The sequence below is a fragment of the Carassius auratus genome, chromosome 19 (assembly GCF_003368295.1).
Source record: "Carassius auratus strain Wakin chromosome 19, ASM336829v1, whole genome shotgun sequence".
Taxonomy (NCBI): domain Eukaryota; kingdom Metazoa; phylum Chordata; class Actinopteri; order Cypriniformes; family Cyprinidae; genus Carassius; species Carassius auratus.
The window spans coordinates 3,106,673-3,123,565 of record NC_039261.1 but is presented as its reverse complement, the minus strand read 5'-3'; the positions used below and the strand labels follow the sequence as shown (position 1 = coordinate 3,123,565).

The 16,893-nt window shown below is 36.8% G+C and overlaps 1 protein-coding gene across 1 annotated transcript; it reads left to right on the top strand.

The window, feature by feature from the left end:
- Positions 1–512: 512 nt before the first annotated feature.
- Positions 513–15,447, top strand: LOC113119141 (cAMP-dependent protein kinase inhibitor beta-like). The gene is made up of 3 exons (XM_026288375.1): positions 513–641; positions 14,273–14,429; positions 14,523–15,447. The coding sequence occupies exons 2-3, from the start codon at positions 14,288–14,290 to the stop codon at positions 14,603–14,605; spliced, it is 225 nt and encodes a 74-aa protein (XP_026144160.1). The 5' UTR covers positions 513–641; positions 14,273–14,287; the 3' UTR covers positions 14,606–15,447.
- The last annotated feature ends 1,446 nt before the right edge of the window (positions 15,448–16,893 follow it).

Here is a 16,893-nt window from a genome sequence, read left to right as displayed (position 1 = left end):
TATTAATACTATTTGCATTTAAACAAAAATACAGTGTAAATCAAAGAGGTCCATCAGCTGTTTGGTTACGCACATTCTTCAAAATATCTTCTTTTAATTTCAGCAGCAGAAAGAAAATCATACAGGTCTGAAACAAACTGAGAGTGAGTAAATTGTGATTTATTTATTTATTTTGCATAATCTATCCCCTTAAAGGATCCATAAATGGATTTTGATTCGTTTTGGTATGTACAACTCAACAATCACTTTTTGTGACATTCAGAGATTATAGTTATTTGTTGTTTTGATATTTGCAAAGCCACTGAATTAATTAGACTTCATGGGTGGAACTCCTGTTGAGGCAATACACTCAAAATATAAAACACATTCTGATTCGTACTTGGATTGGCAGCCGTTTTCATTTTCCTCATGGAGGTGGAGCACTGAGCACAATAAACCAGTCTGATTTCATCTGTCCTCCCCCTCAGAGAGCTGGAGATGGTACAGTCTGCTTCCGAGCCTGTGTGAACTGTTCAAGACACTGATGCCACACACACACACACACACACACACTGACGATGCCCTGATACACACCTGTTCTGCCCGAGACAAACAGGATGAACGCAGAAATGAAAACCATCCTGCTGTAGGGCTGCTCACTGGTAAGTGAAGCTTTTATCTAGAAGACTACAGTGTTAATACTAGCCAGTATCATAGCTCAGCATTTAACCTCTCTGGTTTTTAAATATTACATTTGTATATGCATTTTTTTGCATGTGTTAATTTGACAATGAAAAGTCGTGCATGTTAAGATATTATAACAATTATATATTATAGGATATTACAAATAAAATATATTCAAAATATTGCTTTAACATGTTGCTGTGTTTGAGAGTAAATGTCAGTGAATATCATCTTAAAAATGTATATATTTTTTAAACGTCGTACATTAATATTGCAGAAGCCACTGAGTCTGAATATAATATGGAAATCTTTAATTATTTAGTTCTGAGGTCAGTCTTAAATCTGATTTCTCTCAGAGGTTAATTTGCGCATATGACTGCATCAGTTACATTAAATATGACCTGTTTCTTATGAGATGAGTCGGGTACATTTAATTAGAAATAGAGTAAAGAAATAAATAGAAACACTGCATATTATCACAAGTATGACAAAAAAGTGCTGATACAATATAAAAGTATTAAAACTGTACCATTATAAAGTGCTGAAAAGTTCAAGAATAAATTATGAAGGTGGTTTGGGATGTGTTGTAACATTTTGGTGAACTTTTTTGCACTGTTTCTCTCAAACCTTAATACAATATTCCCATATTTATCTGCATCTAATTGTAGTAATGTGCTACTTAATCCCATAACTGTTAACTGTGTGTTGAGAAAGCCATGCTGTTGTTAAACCTACCTCCCAGTTTCTGCCTCAGCAGGTTGTTGGACACACATAGTGATCACAGTCCTATAGCTCATTTATAATCGTGTTGACTGATGGTCCAACGCTATCTCACGACCAATTCGTATGTGTTTTATGAGGTGGCTAATCCGTACGAATTCGTATGATCTCACTCGTACGATTTCGTATGATTTGTCTAGACCCCAGTGACGGGTAGTTTTCGAGACGGGGTTAGGTGTAAGTCATTCGTACAACTTCATACGAATTGTGCAAGTTGTAAAATACGTACAATTAAGCACAAATCATGTAAAGGTCGTACAAATTCATACGAATTAGCTACCTCTTAAAAGTGTACGAATTGCCGTGAGATCAGGCTGGATGGTCTTATAACACTCCCTCCTTTACGAGAGTCATACTGCAGAATTTAAATAACGACTTTACAGACGTACAACAGTTTGTAAATCTCTCTGCCAGTGTCCGTCAGATTCAGAGAGGACATCATCCTCTTAAGCCTCCTCAGAGCTGATGTTCTGGTTCTGGAGTGATCTCTTTAACCGAATGAGTCACCGCGGAGCAGAATAAGTATCTCATCATGCTTGTCTCTTTACCCCCCGCCTGGAGCTCTAGGACATGCAGCTATTATGCTGTGCAGCGGAGAAGAGCAAGGGACGCATTAATGCGCTGTTGGTACTTTTGATTCCCAGCAACATGTGGTTGTTGTGTAAGATGTCTCAGTGTGGTATTCTGGGTAATTCGGCGCAGTCAGCCCACGCTTTTCTGGCTTTGTGAGATGCCTAGAGTCACACTGTGTTTGCTGCCTCTTTGTGTTGACCTTGACAAGACGTTTAATCATCTTCCCGCTTCTCCCCTTCTCCTTCAATCTGAAGCTACTTAGGATGAGGGAGACTGGAAAAACTCAAATCTAGTACTAAAAGTGATTTGTGTGGTTCAGTCATGAGTCTTCTAGCACTTGTCAACTGTGATGATGCACACTCGATCACAAATACTGTCTGCACACATATTATACACTTGCACATTTACATATTTATAATTGAATACACATATCACACACACACACACTGTTTAGAGGTTTAAGTTTTCTCAGTGGCAGGAAGAAACTCTCTCTCTCTCTCTCTACCTTTCCTTTAATTATACTGTCAAGATAGAAGGAGGTTTCTAGAGAGACAGAAAGCCTTTTTTAATTCACTTAAACACCAGCGATAGATCAGTGTGTTCCTTTTAGTATATTACACAAGATAAGATGTATTAAGTTACAGACAGGGTTAGTGACAGCAGTGCTTCACTGATTACATTGATATCTGGCCAATAATCAATATAATGCAGATTATATTATATAATTTAAGAGGACGTGAGATGGAGAAAATGGCGGACTTTAAATAAACACAGTATTTACTCAAAATTCGCTTTGTAAGCCAATGGCAGTAATGAACAATTACAAATTAGTCAGTTTGATTTATATATTAACAGCCCTTTTTGCATCTGACCCTATGGGAATAATATAGTTTAAATCTGTATACTTACGTGCAAACTGAAAGCAGTGTTTTCAGACACTTAAGCGCTTTAAATAAGATTGAATTTTAGTTTATATTAAATACAAGTTAAATATTAGTTGTATTAGTAAATATGAAATGCAAATGAACATTAGAGTGGGTTTTGAGTGGCACTTAAGTAGGACTTTATAAAATACATCTTTATATGTAATTTTAAATTTAAATGTAATTTGAATTTGATCTAAATGTATGCATTTAGCAGACGCTTTTATCCAAACTATAATTTTTGACAGTATGCCTTTTGTGTTTGTAATGTGTTGTGCAGTTTTTATTCCCCCATATCTATCAATCCGTCCAATCTTTGTATTTAAACCTTTTTGCTCATAAAAAAAAAAAAAAAAAAAAAAAAAAAAAAAAAGATGCTCTCAGACAAACTGATTTATGCTGCAGGGCGAACACAAGCTTGATAACCCTTGTTGTTCAGATTTGTAGGTTTGTGCCAGTGTTTTTTGAGCCAGATGGCATCTGATGGCTGCTGCACATATGCTAAACGACCAAACTACAGATCAAGGTGAAGCACTCTGAAAGGACGTAGTGTGTGTTGTGTTTGGACCGGCCATTTCCAAACAGTTCTGCTGTTTTCTGAGTTTCTTTTGGCTTGTACCAGTAAAGCGTCCACCCAGTGCACACACTTGAGAGAGTGTAGTTTAATATGACTTGCATGGTCTATTATTTGTTTATACCACCCAAGAAATGAACACCCTGTATATTGGGCTGAAGAATTACCAGAAAGAACAAATTCTTGAACACTTGGATAAAAGGCTTTATTTCCTCAGATATAGTCTTATCAAACAACAGATGCAAGTTTACAAGATAAAAGAGTAGCTATTAGAGGCATGAATATTTGATGTATCTTTTCTTGTGACTTACTAAAGATTATATTCTCTGTATTCAGACTTCAAAAAGGACATCCATTAGGCTTTGTGATGATTGTGTTTACGTGAGTGTGTGTTCTTTTCGGAGAACTAGTAGCATAAAATGCTTGAAAGTAGTCAGGCTGCACACATTTGAGATGTGCTGGTATTTAGTGTCTCATGATGTTCCCTGTGCAGAGCAGAAGTCTTCAGACCTCTTAAACCTGGTATTAAGATGCACTTTGGGCAATCAAATCACAAGCAGACGAGGGAGACACATTCCCCTTCACACCTTGTGTACACTTTTGACCACTTCTGTCCTGATTTCTGTTTGTATGTGACTGTCAGTTGCAGTTAATATCCCAGCATATATGTCATCACACCAGTCTTTATGTGTCAATAATTGAATCATTCAGTAAACCAATTCATTCAAAACACTGATTAATTCAGGAACCAAATGAGTGAAATTAATCATTGAACCCTTCTGACAACCGTTTAATTAAACCATGGTTTTATTCAGGAATTAATCAATTGACTGGCTGCTTCCAAAATATGGATATTCTCTGAAAAAGCACTTATTTTTTATAAAATTTGTCCATTATTCGTGCATACTTCTATGTACACATACCACTGTTTTTACATTTTGCCCACTATATAGTAAGAAAGCTGTATTTATGATTAAATCATTGAAACATTTAGTCAACCAATTTATTTAAAATATTGATTCAATCAGAAAAGATACAACCATCTTTATGAGTGAATAACATTTAGTCATTTAGTTAATCAATTCATTTAAAAACAGACTGCATCCTAGATCACATACTTACCTTCTGTATATTATGTAAAAAAAACATAATGTGTAAAGAATAGTATGTCTGAATTCACAGTTGAAGTCCCTTTTACAAGCGATTTTGCCACTAAATGCATTATTTTTTGTGGTGATCAAAATAATATTTCTTATGTTGATATGAAATGACACTGAATGTTCACTGGAGAAACAAATTAGTTGTTAATTATAATGATTATTCCCTTTGAGCTAATTTGATACAACCTTGACATGGAATCTACTTATAGTTATAGTTAATACTGCACTGGGCAAGATAAATATTGATTACATCATTGAATACCATTTAATTAATATATTATTTACCAGTGTACTTATCTTGCAAGGTGTTAGCATCAAACAGTTGGAATACAAACCTAAATGTACTTAAATAATAATAAAATAAGTGAAATAAGATAGCATTGCCTTTTACTTTTACTGGCATTCAGCATTGCTCCTACCTTGGACTTCACTGTGGTCAAGTCAAGTCAATTCACCTTTATTTATATAGCGCTTTAAACAAAATACATTGCGTCAAAGCAACTGAACAACATTCATTAGGAAAACAGTATGTCAATAATGCAAAATGATAGTTAAAGGCAGTTCATCATTTAATTCAGTGATGTCATCTCTGTTCAGTTTAAATAGTGTATGTGGATATATTTGCAATCAAGTCAATGATCAAGTCTGTGGCATGGATTTTCTTCCTTTAACAATAGTACACAAAATAATAAAGAAATGTAGAAGTAAAAAGGTATTTTTTTATTGAACCATATAAAGAATAGGATAGATCCTGTAAATTAAAAGGGACTCAAGTTTTCAGGGAGTAAGAATCTCATAGACAGTGGATGTTTGAGAAGCAGTAACTGGATCAGAGCCATTGGTAGTTCAGCGGCAGCGGCCATCAGACATTCAAAGTCAGACTCAGAGACAGTGCAAGCTTCAGAGGTCTTCTCAGTCTCTGAGGTAGTAGCACCCTCGATATGTTCAAGGGCAGTCTTCCAGGTATTGTCAGTCTCAGAGGCATTGGTAGTCTCAGATGCAGTGATAGGCTCCAAAGCAATGGAAGTTAAGAGGCAGTGTTGTCTTTGAGCCGATGTCAGTCTGAGATGTACTGTCAGTTTGAAATGCACTGTCAGTCTGAGATGCAGAGCCGGTCTGTGAGGAAGTCTCAATTTGAGAGGCAGGCTCAATCTGATAGGCTGTGTTAGTCTAACAGGCAGTGTCTGTTTCAGTGGAAGTGTCATTGTCAGACGCAGGGCCAGACTTAGAGGGAGTGTCAGTCTCAGTGGGAATTTCGGGCTCAGAGGCTTTTTGGGACTGAATGACAGTGAAAGTTTCAGAGGCAGTATCAGTGTCAATGGCATTGTTATCTGTGAGGCAGTTTCAGTCTCAAGGACAATGTCATTTTAGGGAGCACTGTCAGTCTCAGGGACGACAACCTTCTCAGGCGCACTTTCCGTCTCAGGGACCATGACGGTCTCAGGCATACTGTCCATCTCAGGGTCAAAGATGGTCTCAGGTGCACTGTCCATCTCAGGGATGACGATGGTCTCAGGCATACAGACTTCTGCCTACTGCTGAGCTTGCTGTCCTGGATTTGTCCCTGGACCACACTGAGATCTATATTTGACCATAGCAAGGCTTCGGAAACGGATTAAGGGGACGAGGGTTTGCTGCCTCTGATGTTGACATTAGGCATTACACAATGGTAATTGACAATGACAATAGTGTTTGTCAGATAAATACATATAAAATTAGTAAGGCTGTCCACAACAACTAGCAGTTTACTGTGCTTTCAAGCATAGCTTGATAACATATCAAATGTTGAAAGTGAGATATTTTGAAATGTTATGCCAGATATTGGTTCATTTTGGATTTCATGAAAGCTATACATTCCAAAAAAGTTGGGACAGGTAGCAATAAAGTTACATGTACATATAAAGAACAGCTGGAGGACCAATTTGAAACTTATTAAGTCAATTAGCAACATGATTGGGTATAAAAAGAGCCTATCAGAGTGGCAGTGTCTCTCAGAAGTCAAGATGTGCAGAGGATCACCAATTCCCCCAATGCTGCAGTGAAAAATATTGGAGCAATGTCAGAAAGAAGTTTCCCAGAGAAAAATTGCAAAGAGTTTGAAGTTATCATCATCTACAGTGCATAATATCATCCAAAGAGTCTGGAACAATCTCTGTGTGTAAGGGTCAAGGCCTGAAAACCATACTGGATGCCCGTGTTCTTTGGGCCATTAGACTGCAATGCATCACATACAGGAATGATACTGTAATGAAAATCACAACATGGGCTCAGGAATACTTCCGGAAAACATTGTCAGTGAACACAATCCACCGTGCCATTCGCCGTTTCCGGCTAAAACTCTACAGGTCAAAAAAGAAGCCATATCTAAACATGATCCAGAAGTGCAGCCGTTTTCTCTGGGCCAAGGCTCATTTAATTTAATTAATTTGAACTGTGGCAAAGTGGAAAACTGTACTGGGGTCAGACAAATCAAAATTTGAAGTTCTTTTTGGAAAAATGGGACGCCACGTCATCGAGACTAAGGACAACCCAAGTTGTTATCAGCGCTCAGGTCAGAAGCCTGCATCTCTGATGTTATGAGTGCATGTGGCATGGGCAGCTTACACATCTGGAAAGGCACCATCAATGCTGAAAGCTATATCCAAGTTCTAGAACAACAAATGCTCCCATCCAGACGCCATCTCTTTCAGGGAAGACCTTGCATTTTCCAACATGACAATGCCAGGCCACATACTGCAACAATTACAACAACATGACTGTGTAGAAGAAGGATCCTGGTACGGAAGATGTGACAAAGAAAACCTAAAACATTTGAGCAACTAGAAGCCTGTATTAGACAAGAATGGGACATCATTCCTATTCCTAAACTTGAGCAACTTGTCTCCTCAGTCCCCAGACGTTTGCAGACTGTTATAAAAAGAAGAGGGGATGCCACACAGTGGTAAACATTGCCTTACCCCAACTTTTTGAGATGTGTTGATCCCATGAAATTTAAAATCAACTTATTTCTCCCTTAAAATTAAACATTTTCTCAAATTAAACATTTAATATGTCATCTATGTTGTATTCTGAATAAAATATAGAAATGTAAACTTCCACATCATCGCATTCTGTTTTTATTCACAATTTGTACAGTGTCCCAACTTTTTTGGAATCAGGTTTGTAAACAAACTCCAAAATGACTGCCTGGATGTTGTGAGTGGATTGTGTCACACGTCTTGTCAGTGTCGTGCACTTGCTTAGACCTTTGTTGTGATAAACAGTAAATTGTGTTCAAGCGCTAGAAAAAGACAGTGTACAGAAATAGTCTTAGAGAGAAACAGTTAATCACCGGAAGTTAAAAAGCAGATTTGTATTTATATCTTGTCTCATTAGTGTTTAGCACAGTTGCCATTTCTAGGAAACGCTTGTTTGTTTACTGTATTGAGACATGCTGCGTTTTGTCTCATACTCAATCGCATACCTTGTCAGTGTTGTGCGCTTGCTTGTGATAAACAGTGAAGTGTGTTTTAAATAAAATTTCCATTTTGTCGGAAGTGTATAAAAAAGGATAGTATACTGCGGCAGCAGTCGCGACAGCCCTCCTGTGTGAAGACCGAAAAGTGTAAAGACCATCAACTCCACCAGGCAGAGACACCAGCAAGAGATTGGATTGTTTTGATTAAGCCTTTTTCCTACTACTTTTTTCACTTTAGTTTTTATTTTTATAACCAATTCTTACTATGTGTTTCCAGATCCCTTCTATCCTTACCACTTGCAAACCACAAATTGCACACTGTAGGCAGTGCAATCCTAACAACCTGCACACTTTCCCTATGTCTGCTAATATACTACTTTCCTTATCTATTGGAATTGCCAGTCTGCTGTAAACAAAGCCAATTTCATTACTTCTATTATTAGTCATTCAAAGCTATATCTCATGGCCCTGACAGAGACCTTGATCAAACCAGAGGACACTGTTACATGCTCAGCTCTTTCCAATAATTTCTTATTTTCCCACTCCCCCCGTTTGACTGAAAGAGGTGGAGGTACTGGTCTGCTCATCTCTAATGATTGGAAATTTAATCCTTTACCATCTTTGGGTATCATCAGATCCTTTGAATCTCATTCAGTTACTGTTACCGACCCTCTTAAAATATAGTTGTTTTCGACCCCCAGTACCACTAGGTAAATTTTATATGAATTAGATGTGTTTCTCTCAACCTTTCCTGAGAATGGTAAACTACTCCCCTAGTTAATCTTGGAGACTTCAACATCTTCCTAGATAATCCTAGATAATCTGCAGACTTTCAAACTCTGCTTGTCTCTTTTGATCTCAACCGAGCATCAACTACTGCTGCTCACAAATCAGGCTACCAACTGGATCTTATTTATATACGACACTGCTCCACTGATCATGTTCTGGTTACTCCACTGCACACCTCGGATCACTTCCTCCTCACTCTTAACCTCAACATGGCATGTCCTCTTTCGACTTAACCTACGCTCACTCTCACCCTCCTTTCATCTTCACTTCCTTCCCCTAAACTGTTAGCATCTTTTGATGCTAACATACTGATTCTTTCTGCTCCACTCTTACATCTTGTTTAGACACTGTTTGCCCCTTGTCTTCCAGGCCAGCCCTTAACACCACTTCTGCCCCTTAGTTATCTGATGTTCTGCGTGAACATCGTTCTAAGCTTAGAGCTGCTGAAAGGGTGTGGCGCAAATCCAAAAATACTACTGACCTTAATTTGTATCAGTCACTCCTCTCTTCCTTCTCTGCTAATGTCTCCACTGCAAAAAGGGCACACTACCATAACAAAATGAACAACTCTTGCATGTCCTCCTCCTCCAGCTCCTGCATCAACTCTAATAGCTGAAAACTTTGCCACATTTTTCATTAATAAAATTAAAAACATCAGTGCACAATTTTCCACACCACATTCAAGCACATCTTACCAGAAAACATACACTCATTCACATCATTCTCTTCACTCTCTGAGGCAGAAGTCTCCAAACTCATCCTTTCTAATCATCCTACTACTTGCCCACTTGATCCTATTCCATCTCTTCTCCTTCAAGCCATTTCTCCCGCAGTTATACCTGCATTCACTCACATCATCAACACATCCCTCCACACTGGTGTTTTTCCCTCATCATTTAGACAGGCTCGTGTAACTCCACTACTTAAGAAACCCACCCTCAACACATCTCTTTTAGAGAACTACAGACCAGTTTATCTTCTTTCTTTAATTGCAAAAACAGCTGAACGAGCTGTGTTCAACCAAGTCTCTGCCTTTCTCACACAGAACAACCTCCTTGACAGCAACCAAACTGGCTTCAGAAGTGGACATTCAACTGAGACTGCCTTGCTCTCAGTTGTTGAAGCTCTAAGACTGGCAAGAGCGGAATCCAAATATTCAGTACTTATCTTGCTTGATCTGTCCACTGCTTTTGACACAGTTAACCAACAGATCCTCCTGTCAAGCCTATTGGCAAAGGGCATCTCAGGAACCAGACTCCAGTAGTTTTAGTCTTACCTATCAGATAGGTCCTTTAAAGTATCTTTGGTGAGGTGTCCAAGTCACAACATTTAACTGCTGGGGTGCCTCAGGGCTCAGTTCTTGGACCACTTCTCTTCTCTGTCTACATGGCATAGTACTTCAGACTTATGTGCCCTCTAGAAGCTTGCGTTCTGCAAGTGAGCGTTGCTTGATTGTTCCATCCCAAAGAAGCACAAAGTCACTTTTACAGACTTTTAAATTAAATGTTCCCTCCTGGTGGAATGACATCCCCAACTCAATCCGAGCAGCTGAGTCCTTAGCCATCTTCAAGAATCGGCTTAAAACCCATTTCTTCCATCTTTATTTGACCCTCTCACTTTAACACTCAATATTCTAATTCTATTCTTTAAAAAAAAATCTAATTAGCTTTCTAACCTTTTAGTATTCTATCTGTTTTCTTTTCATTTATTATGCAATTTACAAAAGCAAAAAAAAAAAAAAAAAAAAAAAAGACCTCTAACACTAGCTTGCTGTATTTTTTTTCTATTCTATCTGTTTTCTTTTTATTTATCATATTATTTAAAATCCCTTGCTACGTGTTAAGCTAACTGAGACTTATAGCACTTGTATATCATTGCTCTTTTTGCTGTTTTTGTCGCTTTGGATAAAAGCGTGTGCTAAATGACTAAATGTAAATGTAAATGTGTGTTCCTCTTTCGGTGTGTGAGTGATTAAGATAAGGTTTAGACAGGGGCATTAATCTGCCTAAAATCCTACAGACAAAATGTGGAAATAGACTTTTATCCTTCAGAAGGCTTATGGGGAAAAACGGAGAGAATGTAAGAAGGTGAGATGAAGAAAAAAAGACTAAAGGGTTAAAGAGACAGAGAGATGTCTAATCCATCCCAGAGGATTCATTTTATCACCTCTTTATTTCTATCGCTTTCCCATGCTTTCACAATACATTTTTTTTTTACATTAATTTTCTTTTCTTTTAACAGTAAAATGGGAGAATAGTAGTGAATGTGAACATTTCAAACTGTAATCTTATTAAGTTTATAGAAAAATGATAATAAATTATGTAGTTTGTAAATTCAATGGTTTGAGATATTTCTGTAATATACTGTAATATAGAATAAAATGATGACAACCTCAAGCACATCTGTATTCAATAGATTTTGATCCATTCTGTTGTCATTTTATTTATTTTTAATGACCGGGAGGTTTTTTGTAAATGGATGAAGTCTGTGCTTTACATTTCTGTGGATGATAATGTGGCGGTTGCCATGGAAGCAGAACAAGGGGAAGAGACACATGCACATTCTATAAATAGAGGGACAGTAATTAAAGACCTTCGAATGAACCTCTTTGACATTGTGGGATTGTGGGGGCATTAACAATTCACACTGCGTTAAAGCATACAGCATATGAATGGTGCAATATGAGTTTTGTTACTGTTGCTGTTTATTTTTGATTGGTTTTATTTGTTCATTGTGAATGACTGTAGGAGTTTAATCTTCTTAATATGCTCCTCACTGATGAAACAAACACAAGCATACAATGGCACACTGATTAATGCACTTCACTTTGTACACTGCCTTTTCCGTCTTTTACACTGTAAAAAATTTTAGTGAGAAATTACAGTATATTCCAGGTTAAAACTGCTGTCTGTAACTTTATTGGTTGAAAATTATCCGAAATCAATATTTGAGAAAGTACATAACCAGTCAGTGTTCAAAACTATCGCCTTACTTCAGCACGATTCACAGCGGTTAATTTATAATAATGTTTTCTAATTTGAGTGGCTCGGGTAGGATTTCACGGGAAATTTTCTAGGCACTGCATCATTATTTCATGTCTGTAAACATGAAGCTGTCCCGGCTATTAGACTATCACATGTGAGGATCCTGCAGGTGGAGGATCGTTTAATTATAGCCTATTCCCACAGCAGCTGGAATAATTCAATGTCAAAAAATCATTTTGATGGTGGATTGTAATCAACAAAATATTATATGAAACACATGTGAATTCAATTCAATTATATTCCCATTTTAAGTGTGCTTCTGAATACAGAAAGTCTGGGTTTACACAAGATGTGTATTTTAAAGACAACCAGTTCGATGGGAACAAAGTTAGCTTTTTGGGTTAAAATAATTTCTTAATATGAAATTCAAATGATGTGACAATTAGAGATGAGACTGTACAGAAACTGAAATCTAAACTCTAATTGACACACTATGCAGTGCTGATGATGTTAACATGAATTATTTTAGAATAAAGTATAACAATGATGATCATTTGTAGAGTTTGATGTGATGTGAGCTAAATGATCGTTAGATTAAATCACCATTAGTAGTGCGATTTATTGTGATGGTTTTTTCCTCAGTTGGTCAGAACAAACGTGACAGACTTGTTACTTGTTCAGATGAGAATATATGGTGAAAATTATTATTTGGGTCATATATTCCAAGACGTAGGCTAGAATCAGCGATAACTAAATACAGGAAATATCCACATGACCGAAAGCTACACATTCACCTCAAAAAAGATTCATCCACGCTGGATCACAACCCACGCAAGGAAGATCCCTCCACAAACAGATGCAAATGCAGCTTTAATAATTACATTACTTTCACAGTTGGACTTCTTTTGTATCTAACGGCAGCCTCAGAAATGTATTGTAAGCAAACACCATCATACTGTTTCTAAGTGCTATGAACTTTTAATCTGTGTTTTTGGTCTTGTAAGAATCTCACACTTGTGTAATGATGGCCCTGTTAGTGAATAGATGCTGTGCTCTTGACTCAAGAGTCCTTTAGACTAGGCTTTATCAGCATCCACATGCTAAACGTCTTACTAACGTGTGGCTTGACGCAATACTGTTTTTTGACCTCAGAGCTTGGTTTTTGCTCAATGTATTTTCAGCTTTAGACCATTTATTAAGTTAGACTATTTGTTAAGATGCGTGTGCCTTTCCAAATCATACCCATTAAGTTGAATACGCCACAGGTTACCTTCACCTTCATACTTCAACTTCATATGAATATTCCTGAGCTAAACTTCAACTGTCCCAGATAAGGGTGTGCATTTTTATACAATGGTATCATTTAAGCTTTTTATTTTTTCTAACAAATTTGCAAAGTTATATTATTTCCAAAGAAAAACCAAAACTATCTTCAGAAAAGATTGCTGAGTTTGTGCCTTTGGCAAGAGGTTCATTGGGGAGATGATGTCCTCCAGACCTACAGTAAACTAGATGAACTCTTTATGTGTGAGGCCAGAGTGAGAACAGATGGCTTGCTATCTCTCTGTGTGTTTGTACATTTCTATGAGTGAATCTTACAGATGTAGAAGTTATACTTTGCATAATATTGCACTGGATGCATTCAGACAAGAGCCAGCTTATGACCGTTAATGTCAGTTTGGGCAGGTATCAACTTGAGATTCGTTGTAACATTCCTACTTTTTTTTATGAGGATTTTCTTTTTTTCTCTGTGAAAATCGATGAAATCACAAGGGCAGAGAGTTCACGTAGAGCCACTAAACAGGAAGAGAGACGGTTATATGTTTGTCTAGAAGACTTTTATTTTTTTGTCCATTACCATAGGAACAACAGTTTCTGCATTTATTCCAGTATATGTACTATCCTCAGTAGGCTTTGGTGTGAACAGATATAACACTATATGCAATAGTGTACATTAAATATGTAACATATACTGTTAAAAGTGGTTACTTGCTATTGCAATTTTATAGAGATATTGGTTGCACTTCATTTTACAGTAGATGTAGGCCTACTTACATGCACTTATAGTGTACTTACAGTGTATTTATTTAAGAAAGTTCTGATAATTTAACCCATTAAACCTGCTGATATAAATTAATCTATACAGGTTGATTCAATGTTGTTACATAACTTTTTTGAAAAACAGTTAATTTATATATTGCCATTTTTAGGTTACCATTTTTCTTTTTTCTTTTTTCTGTTTCGCTGTGTTTTGTTTTCCAAAGCAATGACACTATTGCTTTTAAAGCGCTTAAATGAACCCACTACTTTCTGAAAACAGCTTTTATTGTTCTTGCTGAATCGGTCTGTTCTCCTGATTCTGATTGCAGAATGGCTGTGGTGCGATGACGGAGGTGGAGCCGGCGTTGGATTTCGCGTCGTCGGGTCGATCAGGTCGACGTAATGCTCTGCCTGACATCCTGGGCTCTCCTGCCGGTGTCAGCCCCTCGGACCTGCCCCTCAAACTAGCCGAGCTCTCGCTCACAGGTCCGCCAGATCCACACACACACACACACACACACACACACACACACACACACACACACACAAACACACCTTAACCTGTCATTCGCTCTGCAGACTGTCCCGGAGCAGCTCAGTCTCCGACATCACAGGAGGCTCCGCCCCCTCCAGAGAGCTCAGATGAGAAGCAGGGATCCTGAAAACTCCTCCCTCAGTGAACGCCTGTCCAACATCACTAATGAAGTGAAAAGTAAAAGGACATATACAGGTGGCGATAGCTTAGGGACAACACTGGATTACTGCATATGTTGTGTGTGTGTCAGATTGTCACATGGTGTTGTCCGTCTATGGTCAGTCAAACTCTCACTGCAGACTAAGCGGTAAGAGTAACATTAAGTGAGCAGAAACATCAGAACGTGGCTTTGAAGACACCTGTGTTCTTATTTTTAACTAAAACTAAAATAGAAAATATTAAAAATAATTTTGGTCTCAATTTATATTAGATGTGTTCTAGTAAAAAAAAAATATATATATTATTGCACATTTTACTTCATTTTCCAGATGTAACTACAGACATCAAAGGGAACACTTTATTTTAAGATGTCTTTGTTACACATTACATTTACTTTTACTGTTATAATAACAATTAGTTATGCATAGTTACAAGTAAGTAACCCTAACCATAAGTATTTAAGTATTTAAATGGATAACTACACTGTAACAAGGACACCTTAAAATCAAATCAAACACAGATTTAATAACAGGAAGGTATTTTTATAAGTACATGTAAACACATATTGAATCAAATAATATAATTGGAAGTACATCATAAAGACAGTGAATATAAAGTGGGCCCATATTTTAATTTTTTTGTTATAAAATAAAGGAGGAATATAATCAAATGTAATATGAAAAACTAAAACTTAATCAAGAAATGAAAAGGAGAACAGTTTTACAATTACAATCGAGCAATATGTAAAAAAAAATATATAATAAAAAGCAGAAACAAATATAGATTAAAAAACATCAGAAAATATCACTATTGTAAATAAAAAAATGAAAATATTAAATAAAACTCAAAATTTGAATTATTAAGAAATACTAATAGTATATTAATAATACTACACATAAAGCCACTGCCATAAATGACTAAAATGCACATGGAATAATTTAATACACATGATATTTATAACCAAACTCATTTTACTTCAAATAAAAAGGCAAATAAAAGTGGCTGGAGTAGCAAAATGGAAATGGTGTCCATGTGGACAGCTCTGATAATTATGATGAACGTGATCTAGATGAGCAGTAATCACTTTCTTTTCAACTTTATTGCTAAATATAAGCAGGCAGGCTTTATGTCAATGATGAGACACACAAATATTCATGAAGCCCAGAGACAAAGCTGCGTTTCTCAAGACCTGCTCTAGTGCTTTCTAATGTCCTCCAATGCAGCTCAGATCATTTGAAAAACAAGTACTTTTTAGGTGCCATAAACAAAAAAATAATTTGATATTTACTTAATCTTTTTAGTGTCATTAAGTCATATGTATATATTTTTAATTCCCCCTTTCTTTCTTTTTTTTCTTACTGACATATATTGATAAGTTGACAAATGTATGCAATCTTTAATGAAATAATGTATTTTAAATATTTCAAATACAGTCTCTATTTGTGTTTCAGTTGACCCTGCATTTATTAACTCTTAACATATCAGAATATGTGTCCTAGCATATTTGTATTATAAAAGCTTTCTTTTAATGTTAAAAGAAGTGTTTAACAGTTAATGTAATAATGAAGAGAGGTTTGACTCTCTTTGAAAGGTTGGTTTGGGATATGTGTTCACTGACAGCAGACAGAGGTAGAAGTGTGTCATCAGCGTATGTTGGGGGACAGGTGCCGTCACTGCTGTTGCCACACAGTATGCATCGTGTCTGAAAACACAGCTTTCAATGCCACCTTCTGCCAGTCAGCAGCTCGAGACGGGACGTCTGTTCACAGCCATTAGCACATTAACAAACGGGACTGCGCTCGCTGGCACGAGCCGTCACGGATCCGCGTGGGATTTGTACATAGTGTTATTTGGGGTAAGATAAGAGGCATTTAATAACTACAACAGGTTGTCTGTTTATATTGTATTTCTCAGAAATCAGAACTGAGATCTAGATATTAGTGAGAGTATGTTTATTGCTCTGATTCTGTCTGTTTAGGCTCAAGCCATAATCATCCACTTCTTTCAGATATTTTAAGGAAAAGTGTTTTCATGGCAGTTTTGTTAATAATAACACACCTATTCAAACCATTGCTCCATATGGTTATGTTTTGGCAAATTAAGATTCTATATATTTCTATTGTGTAGAGCTGTTTTGATCTGTGTTTGTAAATTTCCTCTTCAGCTGTTTGATGATGATGGCAAAATTTTAATTTGCTAGGATAATTAAAATAAATGCTATTGCTCTGACTATGAGTGCTGAGATTTAAACAAACC